The sequence below is a fragment of the Clupea harengus genome, chromosome 3 (genome assembly GCF_900700415.2).
Source record: "Clupea harengus chromosome 3, Ch_v2.0.2, whole genome shotgun sequence".
Lineage (NCBI taxonomy): Eukaryota > Metazoa > Chordata > Actinopteri > Clupeiformes > Clupeidae > Clupea > Clupea harengus.
Window position 1 is genome coordinate 4,612,923 of NC_045154.1, and position 17,769 is coordinate 4,630,691.

Sequence of the window (17,769 nt, forward strand, 5' to 3'; positions counted from 1 at the left end):
GCAGCCCCATGGAGGACGAGAGTGGAGGGGGAGAAACCTGAGAGATCCCTTGCATCAAACTGAAGGCAACATAAAGGATGAATCTGCCACAGCTTCTCCCACCGTGGGGACAAGGAGCAGGACTGCAGAGCATCCCAGTGGTCCTGGGGAATGATTCCTGACCTGCCAGTTCAAAGCCACTGGTGGACTTCTGCACCAGTGTTTCTGTGTTTTTATATCTGGCTTTCTCTTTAAGTCTGTCGTCTTCCTCTCTTCTTCTCTCTGCCCCAGACAAAAGCTTTGTTCATCCACTTGATGCATAAATAAAAGGGAAAGAAATGTAACAATGTTCCTTAGAGATACACAGAGACAGAGACAGACAGTACCACAAGATGCCCTCATGTGAGTTTGCTACCAGGACTACAAATGTCACATTTGTAATCGCTGACGATGATTTATGTCATTAGTAATACTTCAGAAATGCTTTTAGGATTAAAATGCTCAGCGTGTGTTTCTGTAAGTGTTGAATGACTTTGGTGTAGTTGGTTCCTTCTGTTGGAGCTGCAGCCCCTTCCTCTAGAGATCAGATATGTGTTTGAACATGTGTGCTGTTAGTGGCCCCCTTTTCTGTGGCGGTTTCTTATGTGGATAAATTGCATTGAAGAGGAGGGGATCAAAAGCATACCCGAACACAAAAAAGACTGGCATATCAGAGATTACGATGCTGCATAAAATATTGCTTTATTCTGTGCATGCCACGTTGATAATAATCTTTTTAAATAAAAATGACAAATGAACAGCTTATACCACATGTTAAAGCGTGGTTATAATACATTATCATAATATAATAATTTAGTAGCACGTTTCCTTTTGATCAGAGAGCCACTACACCGATAGCAGATATGAGGGGTATGTGAAGTCCGCTGAGGTGGCCCCTCACACAAAGCTTTCCTCCATGTTGGAGCAGAGCAGAAAGGAGTCCACCAGTCTGGGCTTGATGAGCTGCTGGTGGTCTGATGGCTCGATACTGTCAGGGCAGCCAGCTGCTAAACGCCTCAGTGCCGCCTGGGAACACATATTCAACTCATGAACAAAGACACACACACTTAATGTTCACTTTGGTGCAGCGACACACACACACTTAATGTTCACTTTGGTGCAGCGACACACACACACTTAATGTTCACTTTGGTGCAGCGACACACACACACTTAATGTTCACTTTGGTGCAGCGACACACACACACTTAATGTTCACTTTGGTGCAGCGACACACACACACTTAATGTTCACTTTGGTGCAGCGACACACACACACTTAATGTTCACTTTGGTGCAGCGACACACACACACTTAATGTTCACTTTGGTGCAGCGACACACACACACTTAATGTTCATTTTGGTGGAGCGACACACACACACTCATGGAAATTTCACTTCAATTTAGGACACACTTTAGGTCATTCGTGTACTGTGTGTTTATAGGTGTCACAGGCAGGATTGCCTTTAGGGGGGAAATAGTAGGCAGAAATTTGTGACTGAATTGTAAAATGGTTGAAAGCATATGGTCAGTCACCATAAAACACAACGGACATGTCTTTCAGTAGCAACATCTTCACAAGTTGTCATTTAATGTACCAATGTATGCTTTTCATTCACTGCCAGAAACACTGCTTATGTTGTGGATTTCCACATTCTGCCTTTTGCACTTTTAATGAGAACAGAAATACAGATACAATACAGAAGATGAGGGGATTCCTTTGGATAAACGTTTCTATTCCTCCACACGCCTTACACGATCCTGTGCACTCGTTTATTGATCAAAAAAACACATTTTGTTCAGTTCTACAATACGAGAGTTAAGGAACAACCCTACAGGGTGAACCACTAGTTTCTAGTATCTGTCAAAGCCACAGTCCTTATTTCAGCACAGTGTATGTTATACGGCGTACGGTAGGAAGGTGTCTCTCTATATCAAACACAAGCCTACCCTCGCTGTGGTAATCAAGAGTACAGAAAATAGAATATGTATGATGTGTGCCCATTTAATGCAAACCACTTTGAATTTCAAAGCATATATCAAATACATATATAAGTATATATACATTTATGTAGGGGCTGCGATGGAGAAACGGCCCATTGAAGTATCGCCCTGAGGACGTATACTCTAATTAATGAGATTAGGGTCGATCTCATGCACTTTGGGGAGGCTTATATCCACAGGGAGACATGGGTGAATCAAAGGCTAGTTATTATAAAAGAGAACCAGGAGGCTGCACAGTGGCATGCAAGTGGACATGCGGGTGGACACTGATGACCTACCAGACAGGCCACGAGCACTGAGTCGCTGTTGTTCCTCTCAGCCGGGGAGCGGCACAGCTCGATAAGACGGGGGACGGCTGGGGGCACAGAGGGAAAGAATAGTGGCCTCGGCTGTTTTCAAATGGGCACTTCTGCATTTTTATTTAATTACATGACTTAAATCATTTTGAGATATTATAGCTAACTTTCAAAGTTTCCATTGTTCAAGTATCTAGATACAGATCACACATTACGGCTTTGTTAAAGCTAAGCCAAACAGACTAGTGTTGTATTAAATGGTTACTAATGAGCTGCATGCTTTATTGCTAAGCCTGTCTCCGCAACTGTGACAGACAGGAAATAAAGATGCTCGCGCAAATCTCCTGAATGCTCTGTAAGCAAATGAAAGTTTCCATGGCAGAGCCAGAGTCTTCTATTCCCTCTTTTCAAATGCAAATCTCAGATAGGATCATTGTCTCATGACTATCTGTAAAAGTACACGTCTTTTTCAAATGTGCTTGTGGAATGTGTGGCTGTCTCCCGATTCAAGCCACTCAGATCCAGAAGTGGGCTCAGATCACATCTGTTTTTGCCATGCAAAGCAACAAATGGAGTTCACTCCGCTTATGCCAATAGTTCCATTTCTAATAAAGAAGTTATTTCTTGTCTGTGGCTTACTTATATGACAAGCCTATCACAGCATCTTCAAATAGGAGTACCTCTGAATTTTGTACCAAGTACCGTGCAAACTGTAGAGTTTAAGCTGTCTCTACCTCACCTGTGTGGCCTGTGTCTCTGCAAGAGGAGACTTTATAAGAAGGTTGCACTTAACAACTATCCAGTGAAAGGGTGGTGACTGGTGTGCTTGTGACAGTAGCAGCTCCTACCACCCTTATAGTTGTAGGGCCATACGGGGACATTGGGACCTCGTCTCTGACAACACAAGCATGTCCGTGCGAGGAGGGTTGTTGTGGCCAGCCCTGTGACCTTTTAAGCACAGAGGGATATCAGCACTAATTGAGTGCACCCCTTCCACTTCATGTTCGGCTGCCATCCGGAATGCAGAGACTGCTGCTGGGACGGTGCTCCAGCCGGCGGTGCATTTGGCCGTGCTCATCCTTTCCCCGCTCTCGTCTTCGGGGGATGATGCTGCTCATGTGCACAGTACCTGCCATATATACTGCTCCATTGCAACTGCGTGATTTACTTCTGTCACAGTACCTGCCATATACTGCTCCACTGCAACTGTGTGATTCACTTCTGTTGTCAGAAAGGAATCACGTGACCAAATGCCACTAAATCCAACTATGACAACCGTCATACCTCTCAATTACTACAAAGCCATATATAGCCAAGCACCACAATCCCTTTCACATTCCTATGAGCAGACATACCTTGAACGGACACCCTATATGACTACTGTGACTTCAGTGAGAGTGCAAGTTCATACCTTAAGATTGGATTCTGCAAGTAGGGGTTGAGGGGACTGCGTCTAGCCGTATTTCAATTCTAAAAAGGGACCCTGCACTTTTGAGAACCTCAAAAGTTCAACTTTTAGTTTCACCCGAAGCCAGAGTTTGTCAAGGCTGCTCGTGTGCCAAGGTCAACTCGTCTGGGTCACCCCAACCATCCAGCTCAGAGCCAAGTTAGGATACTTCATCATGACAGGACAAAGACACTGGCTCAAAGACAGTAATGCGTGCACTTAATTTCTCAATCTCATTTCTCAGTTGAAGTTAAATGGCTTCCTCTTCAATTTGAAGTGGAATTCAAGATTTGTTTTATTTGTAAACTATTTGTTTTTGAGGTTTTACACAAATTATGTAAAACCTTAAATAGTATGTTGACTACTCTCACTATCTGCAACATTCCACCTTGAGATCTCTTTAATCCTATGTTCCACTGTCTCATTTAAAAGGCAAAGTTTTGGAAGTTTACCATATTTCATACTTCCCTACCAATTGGTTTATTTAAATCCTATGTGAAACCCCATCACTTCTTACTTGCATGGGTTGTCTGTAAGGATCATGGTGTAATGTTCTATCTTGTGCCTTACCTCATTCATGTTTGATTTCATCATTTGTGCAACACTTTGGTCAACTTCTATTGTCTTTCAAAATATTTTACAGCTAAACTTAATTTTAAACGTAATCAGTGATTTTGAATGTGTGTGTCTATTAGTCCCACCCTGTAACTGGATGTGTGTGTCTATTAGTCCTACCCTGTAACTGGATGTGTGTGTCTATTAGTCCTACCCTGTAACTGGATGGCAGTCTGAGCCACCTCCGGGTCCCTGCTGAGTCGGGCGAGTGTCACGGCCGCCTTCTGCTGCACGCGCTCACATGCAGCGCCCTCGGACGGGCTGGACGAGCTGGGCTTCTCCCCCAGCAGCAGCAGCAGACGCTCGATTCCTGCAACAGTGTACACGCAAACACACATCAAACGCTGTAATCACGGATTACACACACACAAGAACATACAGGAGAACGCTCTGATGTTCAGTTGAGTGATTTATATTGTATTGCCCCTATACCTCTGTAATGATGATGTTTTTTTTATTTGAATCAGAAGACTGAATACGTACAAGTTTTTTTTTTTTTAAATACACAGAGCCATGCAATCTTTTCAAACAAACAATTGAAAATGTTTGACACTATTAAAAAAAAAACAGCTTATTGTTGCCATCTTGAGGTGAAAACCAGAACTGCAGACTGCTTACTGTTCGATTCCTTGTAAACATAAGCCGCGGCAGAAAGAAACAGGTGGCTGACAGAGTGGAGTGTGTGGGGGGAGTAGAGTATGCATGAGAGGAGGAAAACAGCTGTGAGTGTGACCTATCAGATGAAACACGGGTAATATACATGTCCTCAATCATGTAATGAATTAGGGTGCAACCAACTAAATGTCAATGTTAAAGCTCATGTGTGTAAGAAATTTACCAAAAAAGTAAACAACTTGTATTGCTACTTGTTAGTGTTTTGTCTAGGTCAGAGAGTGTTCATAGTGGTATATTTTGTCGTTTTGGTGGTTTTCTGTGCTTTTTGCACATCGGTTGGAGAAAATGTATATTGAGACGAGTATGGAACCAATAATACAATGAAAAATAAAAACAGGTATAAGATAAGCAGGGTTCTGTTTATTCAAAAGGAAAAGCTAGTTTGGCTGGTGTTCACACACACTTGCTAACACATACCTTTCTCCTGCAAGACCTCTGTAGCACACTGCTCCAGCACAGACAGATTGGCCAGTATGGTCACAACCTTGACAGACAAACACCAAAGCAATGGTTATTACACTAATGAAGCTTTGCATGTGGAGGCAAGGTCATAGCCAAATTAAAGCACAAAAACTGCTGTAAATGACTTTTTGTTAACCTTAGTAGCATTCACAGTGAAGGGCCTCAAATTAATTGTATTGTACATTTTTTTTTCTATTTTGGAAATTGGAACATAGAGCATCTAGCGTTTGATTCTTTAGCAAACTGAATTTGTAAGAGTGTGTGCGTGTGTGTACGGGAGAGAGAGAGAGAGAGAGACCTGGTCTTTAGAGTAGGGTGTGTGTGTGTGTGTGTGTGTGTGTGTGTATGGGAGAGAGAGAGTGAGACCTGGTCTTTAGAGTAGGGTGTGTGTGTGTGTGTATGGGAGAGAGAGAGAGTGAGACCTGGTCTTTAGAGTAGGGTGTGTGTGTGTGTGTGTGTGTGTGTGTATGGGAGAGAGAGGGAGTGAGACCTGGTCTTTAGAGTAGGGCGTGTCCACCCTCTGGCGGTCGCAGCACGCCTGCAGGAGGATCTGAATGGCATTGAGCTGCAGGAGGATCTCACAGGCCATGCTGTCAAAGAAGGTGATGTTAGCGAGCGCCGCTGAGGCCAGCAGAAACACCTCCCCACAGGAGGCAGTCTCACACAGCTCTGGAGGAGAACACAGAGAAACACACCAGTGCACCAGTCAACACACACATAGAGAGGGACAACAAAACAACACAATAAACAAGCTAACACACAAGACTGTCTACACACAAACTCAACCTACATTACCTAAATCTCTCCCACGAATACTGAGAAATTGAATTTGTAATACAAAGCATGTATTAAAGTATATGCTCTTGCAAAAATAAATGCTCAGATTGGTGTGTAGGTATCATGGTGTGTAGGTATCATTGACTGCGTGTACCCCAGCCTGCCACCCCTCCTGACACACACACACACACTGCTGGGCAGTACTCACTGATGAGGGCCGTGACGATGTCCTGCATGCTCTCCAGGAAGCTGGCCAGGTGCTGAGTGGAGGTGTGGTGGGGGGAGGTGATCTGGGCCACCACTGCTGCCGCCTCAGCCCGCGCCGCCTCGGCACACGACTCGTCTGTCAGGATGTCTGCCAGGCACAGGATCCCGTCCACCTGCTCTCTCACACACACACACACACACACACACACACACACACACACACACACACACACACACACACACACACCAAAGGCTAATTTGAACCAATAGAGAAAGAACATCTACCATATTAAGCTGTGTTTGCCACCCCACCCCTCTCTCTCTCTCTCTCTCTCCGATCTCCCAGCAGGCATTTTGGGTGCAGCTGAAAGGGTTGTGCATCACCTCATGGGCAAACATCCAGTGTCTTTAATTGCCTTGTAATATATTTAAGGAAGACACAAGCCTTCCAATAAAAGCCAATTTTATTGCAGCATTTGCTGTAGGAGGTGCTTTTAAAATGCATTTCTAAACCATTTTTAAAGTCTGACTTTTCTCAGTCCAGCCCTGTAGAACATCATCTTGAAAAAAAACAAAATGTGTGTGTGTGCGTAATTTGCAAGTGTGAATATTTGCAAACTCATCACTTTTAACACTGCCATAGTCTTGGGGTTTCTGCCCCATATCCAGCAGAGGGCATTAACTGTCCACATGAGGGCAATGTAACATAAAATATGAACACCGCAGGCTTGCGCTCCTGCTGTAATTGCAGGTATTCATTGTGTATGATCACGATCTCTGTGGCAATGGTTTGAGAGCTTGTATGTAATTAATCTTACATACATTGTTTATTAACAAAATAGTAGTAGAGTGACTACATTGGGCAAGTGAAAAGATCTACTTGGAATTCACTACCTTCCTTTGATGGTTCTGTATAAACTACAACTGCTATATCACAGGAACATGTTGTAATATGTCACCATTTGTTTCTTAATATTGTAAGCACTACTCCTGTTAGCACCTACTCCTGTTAGCACCTACTCCTGTTAGCATTTCTTACTTCAAAACTGCACCAGGCTCAGGAGAAAGGGTGAGAAGTGTTACTAACACAAGTTGGTAGCCTCTGTGAGGAGGATACTCTGTCTTGTGTGCATTAGATAAATGATCGGTGCTGCAGTTTAATCATAAAAATAAATGACGCAATCATGTAAAACCTTGTTGTCTAACTGAACTATAACTGAACTAAATAACGGCTATCATGGCTATAGAAGTTGAAGAAGAACGTTATTAAGCAAGTCTAAATGATTGTTTTGTCATATCTGCATTCACACATTCCATAACCGCACCTTCATGAGTTTATTTAAAAACGAGTAATGTTCTTTGTGTTACTGAAGGGTATAGTATTCTGAAATGATAAATAACGGTCACACTTGAATGCCTGCGCAAGATGAGTCTCGATAAAGAAGTGGACAGGTCTGGCCTACTCACTGAATTAAATTTGTCAGTGGCTTTCAGTACGTCAGCTGGCTGGCAGATCTGCAAAGATGGAGTTGATCGGTAGTGACGCATGTGAGAGTTTCCACCTCACCCGCCCTCCCTCCCTCTCTCTCCTTTTCTTATGGAAATACACTGAACTTAGATGAACTCCCTGGACATCTTCTTCTAAACTTGTCCACTCTGTGTCCGCTTTTACATTCATTCAGTTTCTATTGCTGATGGCATATACGCATACCACGCCATCAAGCATCACCCTGTGTATTCTTAGGCAGATATGGTGGCAAAAGATGAGAGACAGGCTGAGCTAGCGCCAACATATGAAACCCATACACATCACCTTATAGATAATACAGAATATATAGAATTTATAGGAGAGCTGGTGTCATTTTTGATGACAGTGACGAGTAACTGAAGCTTAGAGCGTGTCTCACTGAAGCTCAGAAGTTTCTGTGCCAGTCCCTCTTGAGGCTCCGTCTCCAAACCGGCACAGATCATTATCCAGCTCTCGTATGTTACACCTGGCTGCTCCTCTCCTGGCACTTGCAGCTGTTGTGCAACAACAACCACTAGTGAGTTGGGAAGAGCTCGTAGTGGTGCGTTGCTTTCTTATGGAATTATTTGTGTGTGAATTGTGGTAAATCTGTTGCTTACCTAGCAAACCTCTGTAAACCATTTCACACATCAGTAATTATCCAATCACTGGAACTATTCTGAGTCATAACAAGTATGATTCAGAATAGTAGTAAGAGAGAGAGAGAGAGAGAGAGAGAGAGAGAGAGAATATGTGTGTGAGTGTGTGTGTGTGTGTGTGTGTGTGTGTGTGTGTGTGTGTGTGCGTGTGCGTGTGCGTGTGTGTGTGTGTGTGTGCGTGTGTGTGTGTGTGTGTGTGTGTGTGTGTGTGTGTGTGTGTGTGCGTGTGTGTGTGTGTGTGTGTGTGTGTGTGTGTGTGTGTGTGTGCGTGTGTGACTGAGAGGACTGAGGAACAATCTTCCTTTGTCCATCAGATCTTTCAGCCCCTAATCCAGTAGTATTTCTCAAACACTGACATTCCAGCCCTTTCCCACCGTTAGCATGTGTTCAGCTGTGAAAATAAACCCCACTGTTGTGTGAGGACCACAGAGGGAGCGCCTTAGTCTGGCTTCACCTGCATCATGGCAGTCCAAACATCTCCCAACAGCAGTGTAAACACTGCTGTCTGGACCAAACAATGGCAGTCTGACCTGTTGTAATTGTGTGTGTGTGTGTGTGTGTGTGTGTGTGTGTGTGTGTGTGTGTGTGTGTGTGTGTGTGTGTGTGTGTGTGTGTGTGTTATACTGCACCTTCTCCAGCTGGTTGATGCCTTCTTCCACACAGCAGATGGAGGCCACTGTGCGGAGCGCTTGAGCATAGAGGCTACTGAAACAGTCCTGCCTGCAGATCTTAAAAAGGACCACCACAGCTCCTTCCTGTCAACACACACACACACACAAACACATTCACACACACACACATACACACACAAACACACACATTCAATACTGTCTTCTGTATTTATGTGAGACAACGGCCTCTGTTTTGCTGTCTAATTTAGTGTAATCTAATCTGATCCAATTCTTGCAAGAAAATATTATTGGATTATTTCAAAGACACAATTATTAGTCATGCCCACGTCATGGATTTATTTGGGTGATCACTTGAGGAAAAACATCAAAACATCAAAACATCAGCGGACAACAAAACACACTGTGGTAGTGCGGGGGAAAAAATGTTTACCAAGATCCTCCGCTCCACATTTGCTGAGCAAATTACGCACGCAAAATAGAGATAAAAATGACCTATGAGACCAGGTAACTATGGCCATTATCCCAATCAGCCCCATTATCCGGGGTGACACTGGTTTCTTTCCTGATAAGGCCACGCACCGCCGCCACGCACCGCCACTCTGGAGAGGCTCATCCGGAGACACTACACCTGACTGCTGCCTACTCTCCACTCCATGAGCATACACACACATCCAGCCCCCTCCTCCCCACACAAACACTCCATGAGCAAACACACACATCCAGCCCCCTCCTCCCCACACAAACACTCCATGAGCAAACACACACATCCAGGCCCCCTCCTCCCCACACACCAGTGCATCCTCCCACCCACACCCTCAGCCTCATTCACTCAGCTTCACACACCAGTTCAATCACTGCTCAAAATGGATTCTTCCCTCTCTCCCTCTCTCTCTCTCTCTCTCTCTCTCTCTCTCTCTCTCTCTCTCTCTCTGTATGTGTTTGTGGGGTTATAGACGGGTTCCCCTCCTTGTGTTGCGCAGTGTGTTATAAATGGAGAGCGTGGCGGGGACCAAGACACATCCACGAGGTAATGAGGTAATGTTTCCCACCCCAGAGAAGGGTCAGAGAAAGGACTCCATTCAGAGGGAAACAAACAGACTGTTCAAACATGAAATAGACACGCAGAATAGGACTGCTCAATCTCTTGTTCCAACAGCCAAAACAAAGAAAACTACAAAAGACAGATTTAGGACGTGCGTGCATGCGTGTTGAAACCGATGTGCTATGTGTAACACTTATAAAACACAAATAGAGAAAGGTGCTGAAGGAAAGAAAGCAAATTAGGAAGAACGAACAAAAGAAAGATAGAAAAGAAAGAAATAATGAGATTCCCAGCTGGTTACAATGCCTCCTTGGACAGAGTTTCAATATGCCAAATAGATGTGGCAGCACCGCCCTCGCTCTCTGCTATATAAAGAATTTTATGAGTCACAAAGACTTCAATTTATTTAACTGAAAAATATTTAGTTTCTTTCAACAAAATTAACTTTTTTGGATACACTACGTCAACGACAATTACCTTGAAAAGAGGCCTGCAGAGCAGATTTACTGTTGGTCATCACGCAAAAATGTGTTTGATTATTTTCTGCATTCAAAAGCAAAGGGGGTCATGTCAGCTGTAGGATTACATACAACACAATATATTTATTTGTTGTGTTCTTCATATGATTAAACAACAGGTCATTTAAAGTGTAGGTTGTAGACTAAAATTTCCACTCAGTTTTTAATTGCATTCATTTAAAAAAAAGTCCAGAGTATACTATCCCCAGTGCCTTTTGGACCCGTTGGAAAACTAAGGCTCTGTACATGCATGATAATGAAACCGTCTGTCAACTATAATCTGGTGCCACACTGCTGTAGCTAGTTTCATGCTAAATCCCTCTTTTCCTTGGTTGAATGATGCATATCCAGAGTGTTCAATTTTCATCTCAACAAATCAATCAAATGAAAAGCTGCTATACCAGAGGGATTACCATAAGGGATCCCCTCAACCTGTCTAGATGCAGTGTTTATGGAAGGGCCTTTTATTTATTGTGTAAATCTGACCAGAGCATAGCCTCTGTGGCAGTGTCATGTAATCTAATTAATGGAGGTGTCAACTTCAAACTTGGTATAAGCTCACCATCTTGGTTGAGCTCTCCATCATGACCTCTACCTGAACTTGGTCCAGCTGAAAGCAGCAGGACAAACTTATCTTTTAAGGCCAGTGGAGAACTTCCTCATTTTGCAGATCTTACAGATAGTTCCACAAAAACATGTATAACTAAACCCACACACAAACATTTGAGACCTTTTAAAGAGGTACAGTATAGAAGTATACCAGCTACTTGTCCATTTTGATGTGAAATCATTAGAGAGAAAATGGCTCCAGATCATTGCATTTAATTCAATTTAAATTGAACCACCTCATTTAAAAGCAGTCATTGTGAGTAAGGTGTATGGATGGATAAGGGAACCAGAGGGGGAAAATGCCTCTGCAACATCCTTTATTATGAGTCAGTATGTGTATAGGATCGCAACCATTTAAAACACATGTGATTACGCAATTCCCAGAGGGACAAAAAGAAAGTGAGAGAGACAGAGGGAGAGAGAGAGCGAGAGAGAGAGAGAGAGAGAGAGAGAGAGAGAGAGAGAGAGAGAGAGAGAGATAGTCCGATAGCGAGAGAGAGAGAGAGAGAAGGGAGAGGGGTAAACCTCAGGAGCTAAATGAATGCAGATGTCAACAGATGTCCACAGCTGTGGAGGCATTCACAGCGGCAGGCACTCCAATGTCTGTCATTCCTTGAGCGGTCAAGACCGCAGGCCGGCCACTGACTGAGCGCAGGCATGCCTGTCACAGTGATCAATACTGCACTCTAATGGGACCGGACAGTATTGATCTGTTCCATTCAGGGGGAAGGGGGAAGGGGAGGAGGAGGGAATAATCGTATACCCAGGAAGAGTCTTATCAAGCCGGCTCCTGGCTGCACGCAGGTCTGCTAATGGCCAGAGGGACATGGAGCCCAGTGCTGGGGTCTCTCTTATCTCCTACGCAGCTAAGAGAAGGGCTATTTATAGCCCGGGTCAGGTAGTTGGGCGGGGGAGCAGTAAAACGTCAGTGGGGAGAGGACTGATGCCAAGAGTGAGAGTGTTAGTCTAGGAATGCGACAAAGGAAGACACTTATGCGGAAGAGTCTGAAGTGCACACGAGTGCCGTTGTATGTGTGTGCATCCGTCCATGTGTGTGTGTGTGTGTGTGTGTGTGTGTGTGTGTGTGCGTGCATGTGTGAGTGTGTGTGGTGTGTGGTGTGTGGCTGGGTTGGCTGGAAACTTCTAATGTATAATCCACAGATTGTGCTGAGTGTAAAGGATCTGGGAGAGGAGTTCTTGGACAGGTCAGTGTGTCTGACAGTGCTACAGCTCCCTTCTTTAACTGGTTGGATTTATCTTTCTCTGAGAGTAAACAGAACATTTCTGGCCTTTGAGATCACACTACACAAATGAAGCACGAGACAAGGATCAGACTAATCACTCACCTTGGCAATGATGCTGCAGAGCTGTGGGCCATCCTGCGTGAGAGACAGCAGGTTGCTGATGGCACTGCCAATGGTGTAAACATTATCTGAAGCCTCGATCTGCCTGATCAGAATCTGACACAAAATAAAACCCAAGGACACTTGCTCAGTGGGAAGTTCAGACATCACAATCTCTGCTTAGTGCTACTGATGGTGTGTACGATTGAGTTTGTTTGTGTTTGTGTCTGTCTGGGGGTGCACATGCCTGGGCCTGCGTAAACAGAGGATTCAGTGGTTGCTTTACTGTCTGGGTCTCTTCACAGTTGAGTAGCAAGTGGCCAACTGACAAATGTAAACACTCGTCAACAGTCCATAGACATATATTCACCTGAATCTCATTGGCCAGGGCCATGTCAATCATTTGGCTGAATGAATCGCTGACATCAGTGAGGATCTCATGAATGGCTTCCTTCATGGACTTGAGAAAGTATTCATCTTCAGTGTGGAGGCACCTAACAGTGTGATTTCACATGGGATGAACACACAACACATATAAACACATTTACCCTGCAAAGAGTACAATTGTTCCTTAATATTATATCAATTTCAATCATTATAAGATCAAATACAAATTGTAATTCTAATTGTTTCTATAGCAAAAATTTTCAATAAACTAATTTGAGACATCATGATGTGCACTGACATTTTGACCTACTAAGTATGAATGTACCTCTCTGTAATGGTGGTCAGCTCCATGCACTTCTCCAGCAAAGACTTCTCATACTGTGAAAAAAGTAAAATATAAGATCAAAGAAAACCCCCCGAACAGCTACATGATTTGTGTTTGTTTTGTTTTTGGATATTCGTGGGGTAAGCCAGGCAATCCTATTGCTCACGTAATACCTTCACTGACGGCACCTCTGGCCCATAACCGCATGAGATCACGCAATTCAGTGACACACACGCCGACACACTTATGTTGACGCACATGAAACACACGCACACAGGAAATCAAATGGATGAAATGCATTATTCCTCTGGTGTCAGTGTAAATGGCCCTTATGAATCCTGACAGGCCTGCACTGCTGTGCTTCTTGGGCATTATGCAGCAGCGGCGGCGGCAGCGACAGCGGCGGTGGATCCTGACCAACTCATTTGGGGTGAAGTAACACACGTTTCCTCTCATCTCGCTGCCACCCTGAGATGGCCCCGAGGCAGAGTCCTCGTGCTTGGACACGATTAGACTCCTCTTCAAAGCTAGGTCATGGGCATTCAGGGCTACAAAATACTGAAAGACATTTATTTCTGTTCCATAGAACATTATGTGGCTATTTCCATAATACAAAATGATCATATTTTTCCCCTCACAAGACTGTCCGGTTAAGACAGGACAAAAAAAAGGAACAGACGTCATCAATTAATCATACATACTGAATTAAAATAAATTTCATTCAATTCATTAATTTATATTGCCTAGCTTTTGCAACAGTGTAACAGCACTATAACATATGAATGCATCAACACTCTCATTGCTTTGGAAATACATAAGGGATATATTCTAGGGTTAAGATTGAAAGTGTCAAGTTATCAGAGTAGCAACATGTTATTTGACACACGGAATCTTTAGGTAGGTTAGGTCTACACGCAAAGATGAACTATCTGCCAATGATCTGCAGATGATGTTTTCATCAGTGTTGACTATGTAACATATAGGAATATATAGGATAAAATAACTAAATAAAGTAAATATTAAAAGTTTCTGTTCTTTAATGCAACGCCCTATTAAGGTGTATTCTAACTACTGCATCGTCAGCAGCTGCTTCACTAGCAAACATAACCCACTACTGTTCGCAACCTTGGCTGTCGCCAGAGACATTCCTACAACTACAGCTACCTAACACCACTACAAGAAGATATGCTTGTTGTAGATCCCTTATTGGGGAGATAGACATTCTACCTCCTGCTCATGTGACCCTTTATTCTCTGTGGTCGGATGGTTGGTCAGATTCAGACTGCTGTTCCATAGAATGCTTTGACAGAATGCTTTCATATGATGACCCCTCATTTTGACCCCCAAATGTGTTTTTTGTTCATCTAGTCAAAAGGGTGCTATATGCTGATATATACATATTGTTGTTGTTGTTGTTACTTTTGTAATTAAGCTTCAGTAGGCTACATGAGCCAATATTTAAGAAGACTATTTGTTTTAAAAATGAAGCATTATTTAAAGCAACAGAGAAGAAAAAAAGAACAAAAGTGATGATTTGACCACTGGTGACAAGTGGTCACTCACCAAGTGTAGGCAGAAGAAAAGAGGTGTTTGTTTCTGCTGCCTATCATGTTTGGGTGTCTAGACAAAGGCACGGAGAATTGAATGGCCGCAACAGCCCCATGCCCTCCCTGCCTTCGGGATCTCTCACCTTCTGCATCTCGGGCGGGGTGGTGCGCGTGGCGCCGTACTCGTGCACGAGCGAGCGCACGTGGCAGTTGGTGCGGACCGCAGTGCTGTGCACGCGCTGCCACCTGCCCTTCTCCAGCCGCTGGAACATCTTGCCCAGCTCCGTGCTCACCACCAGCGCCCGCTTCAGGAGCGTCTGCAGGTTGTTGCGGGTGACGTGGTCTCCTCCGGCGCCCGTGGCCCCGGAGACGATGAGCTCCCCCTGTCCGCCATCCTCCTCTACGCCGATAGGCTTGGACTGGAGCACACACATGCACTCCACCTCGGTCATGTGCCGCAGGTCTTCCATCCAGCGCTGCACGGAGTCCACCTGAATGGCATGCATCCTGCTGTAGGCACACACACACACACACACACACACACACACACACACCCACACAAACACAAGTGTTAGCAAGTGTCTTCCCAAAAAGACAGTGTTTCCAGTGCTTCTGCAAACAATGACATACTATTGACCAAGGTTAATAGCTAAAGTAAAGTAAAAGTTCCTGAGCATATCTCACATTTCTGCTGTGAGAGAAACATTACACAGCGATGCAAAAAGCCATAAGAAAGCCCATCTCCAGATAAATGTCCTAGTATCGCTAATGTGAGGCATGAGAAAGGAGTAAAGATCTTATTATTAAAGAGGAGCCCTCTCAATAAAGGCTCAGGCCAATCGATGAAGCCTTGATCGAAGCCATGGCTGTACATCATGAGAGAGGCATTAGCCACCGATGGAAGGCAGCAAATAAAATTCCTCTGCAATGCCGGAGCTTAATAAGTGGGACTTAAAGGGGGGATTCCCACACCCCCCTGGGAGATCAGAGGGACTAACACACCATTACAGACGCAGGGGAGGAAGATCTATTGCCTCTGAGAACACCCCTAACCCTGAGCAAACGGAAGGACACTCCTCCAATAACGCAGGCTCCCTCTCCTCTCGTCAACTAATAGCCATATGTCATCTTTGCTAACCACCCACACACTGCATCAAATGGGTGCACTTGTCTGACAGTGCCGCTTCACTGATAAGTATGGAGCTTGGCCAGCTTGGTCTCTGTCTGCTAGCATAGTGCAATAACCGGCCGTGGAATTTAAATAGACCTTCATTCTAATTTTCAGAGGTTTAACAGCTTGTTCAGTGTGACACAATAATCGTAATGGTAATAGACAACATCCATGTTATTCTCTTCTGCTCTGCTAAAGTGCAATGTGGCCTTTGAATACATTAATATGACCTTTTGAGGGCATACACCTGACATATACTATTACAGCATGTCGTATATTTCCTGGAAACGTTGAGTCAGAGGGGATATTAAGGCACTTTGGTGTAATATCTTAGAAGTATAATAAAATAAATAAAAAATACATATTTCAACCTACAAATGTAATTACTCTCTTGCAGGTTTGCAAACAAAACTTTAGAAAGATTGTTATTGTGACATTCAGTAGGGTAGTAAATCAGTGGGAAACAAATGTTTTCCCTGGTAACAAATGCGGCATCTCCTTTATGGGGAAACAAGTCCAATATATGTAACCTACCATGTTTACCAATGTACCTAGCATCTCTAATGTCACAACATAATAAAACATGACAAAATAAAATAGAGAACATGAACTGGTAGAACCACACATAACATCATTTGGAGTTAGGCCGCCGGGCTGAGAGGAAGCCACCCAGGTCTGGTGAAAGTGTGAGCCGTGAGAGCGTCAGAAGAACAGAACTGATATTCCTCACAAGTGTGGGGCCCAATTAGCTGTGGAGAGCTCGTCGATCCCTTTAGCGACGTCATTCTAATGGCCTGTCCCCCACAGGTCAGGGACACACACCACGCACTGCAGCAGTGCTGGAGGAGGGGAGGGGGGGGGGCGGGGGAACCACTGGGTTGCCTTTTCCAGCAGCAATCAGAGGGGACCGCCGCCCGCCCGCCCACCCACCCCTCGCTGGATGACGAGTAATGACTGCCGCAGCCCAGCTAAGAGAGAGTGGCAGAGGTCGCATGCCTTAATTGGTCGTCATTTGTTTCCCAAGCCCAGCTGTTGCACCCCCATGGCTTTTTAGCAGGGGAGCCAAATTAAAATGATAAAAACATGTACATTTGTGTCCTCTATTTGTTTTGGTTCTGATGACAGGAAGGGCAATTGACGTAGGTGATAAAGGCTGACCAGTCCAACATTTTTTGGTCTTGCCTGATATATAAATATTATTTCTTCTTCTTTTGTGTTTGCATTTGTCAGTAGTGTGGAAATGTAACTATTTTTAATACCCTTTAATATCTTTGAAAAAGAAGTGTTTATTTGGTGACCCTCTAAACACACAATGATAAACTCTTTTGGAGTTAGTTCTGAAATACTCTCCTGCTCCATATACGCGTGGAAAGAATAACAGCGCTTCAGAAAAACAACATGATAATTGGTTTGTTTCATGGCTGGGTGAAATGGCCTACACTTCATTGCAGGAAATGCTAAATATTTACATATCTGACTGTGGATGGGGTCAGTCTGCATTGGCCTAGTTATTGCAGTGTTGTGAGGA

At 44.1% G+C, this 17,769-nt stretch overlaps 1 protein-coding gene across 3 annotated transcripts in view; it reads right to left on the bottom strand.

The window, feature by feature from the left end:
* Nucleotides 1-695: 695 nt before the first annotated feature.
* The window catches only part of LOC105911282 (INSC spindle orientation adaptor protein), a 39,685-nt gene continuing 22,611 nt past the window's right edge, over nucleotides 696-17,769 (bottom strand). For 2 of the 3 annotated variants that reach the window (XM_031564300.2, XM_031564298.1), the window contains exons 3-13: nucleotides 15,214-15,580; nucleotides 13,524-13,576; nucleotides 13,182-13,305; nucleotides 12,815-12,928; nucleotides 9,297-9,422; nucleotides 6,503-6,677; nucleotides 6,008-6,186; nucleotides 5,473-5,539; nucleotides 4,535-4,690; nucleotides 2,301-2,377; nucleotides 696-1,044 (exon numbers count right to left, since the gene is read on the bottom strand). In XM_031564300.2, the coding sequence (XP_031420160.1) occupies nucleotides 916-1,044; nucleotides 2,301-2,377; nucleotides 4,535-4,690; nucleotides 5,473-5,539; nucleotides 6,008-6,186; nucleotides 6,503-6,677; nucleotides 9,297-9,422; nucleotides 12,815-12,928; nucleotides 13,182-13,305; nucleotides 13,524-13,576; nucleotides 15,214-15,580 (1,567 nt within the window). In that variant the 3' untranslated portion in view covers nucleotides 696-915. The remainder of the gene's footprint in view (nucleotides 1,045-2,300; nucleotides 2,378-4,534; nucleotides 4,691-5,472; nucleotides 5,540-6,007; nucleotides 6,187-6,502; nucleotides 6,678-9,296; nucleotides 9,423-12,814; nucleotides 12,929-13,181; nucleotides 13,306-13,523; nucleotides 13,577-15,213; nucleotides 15,581-17,769) is intronic. The other variant, XM_012840068.2, reaches the window with a different exon arrangement.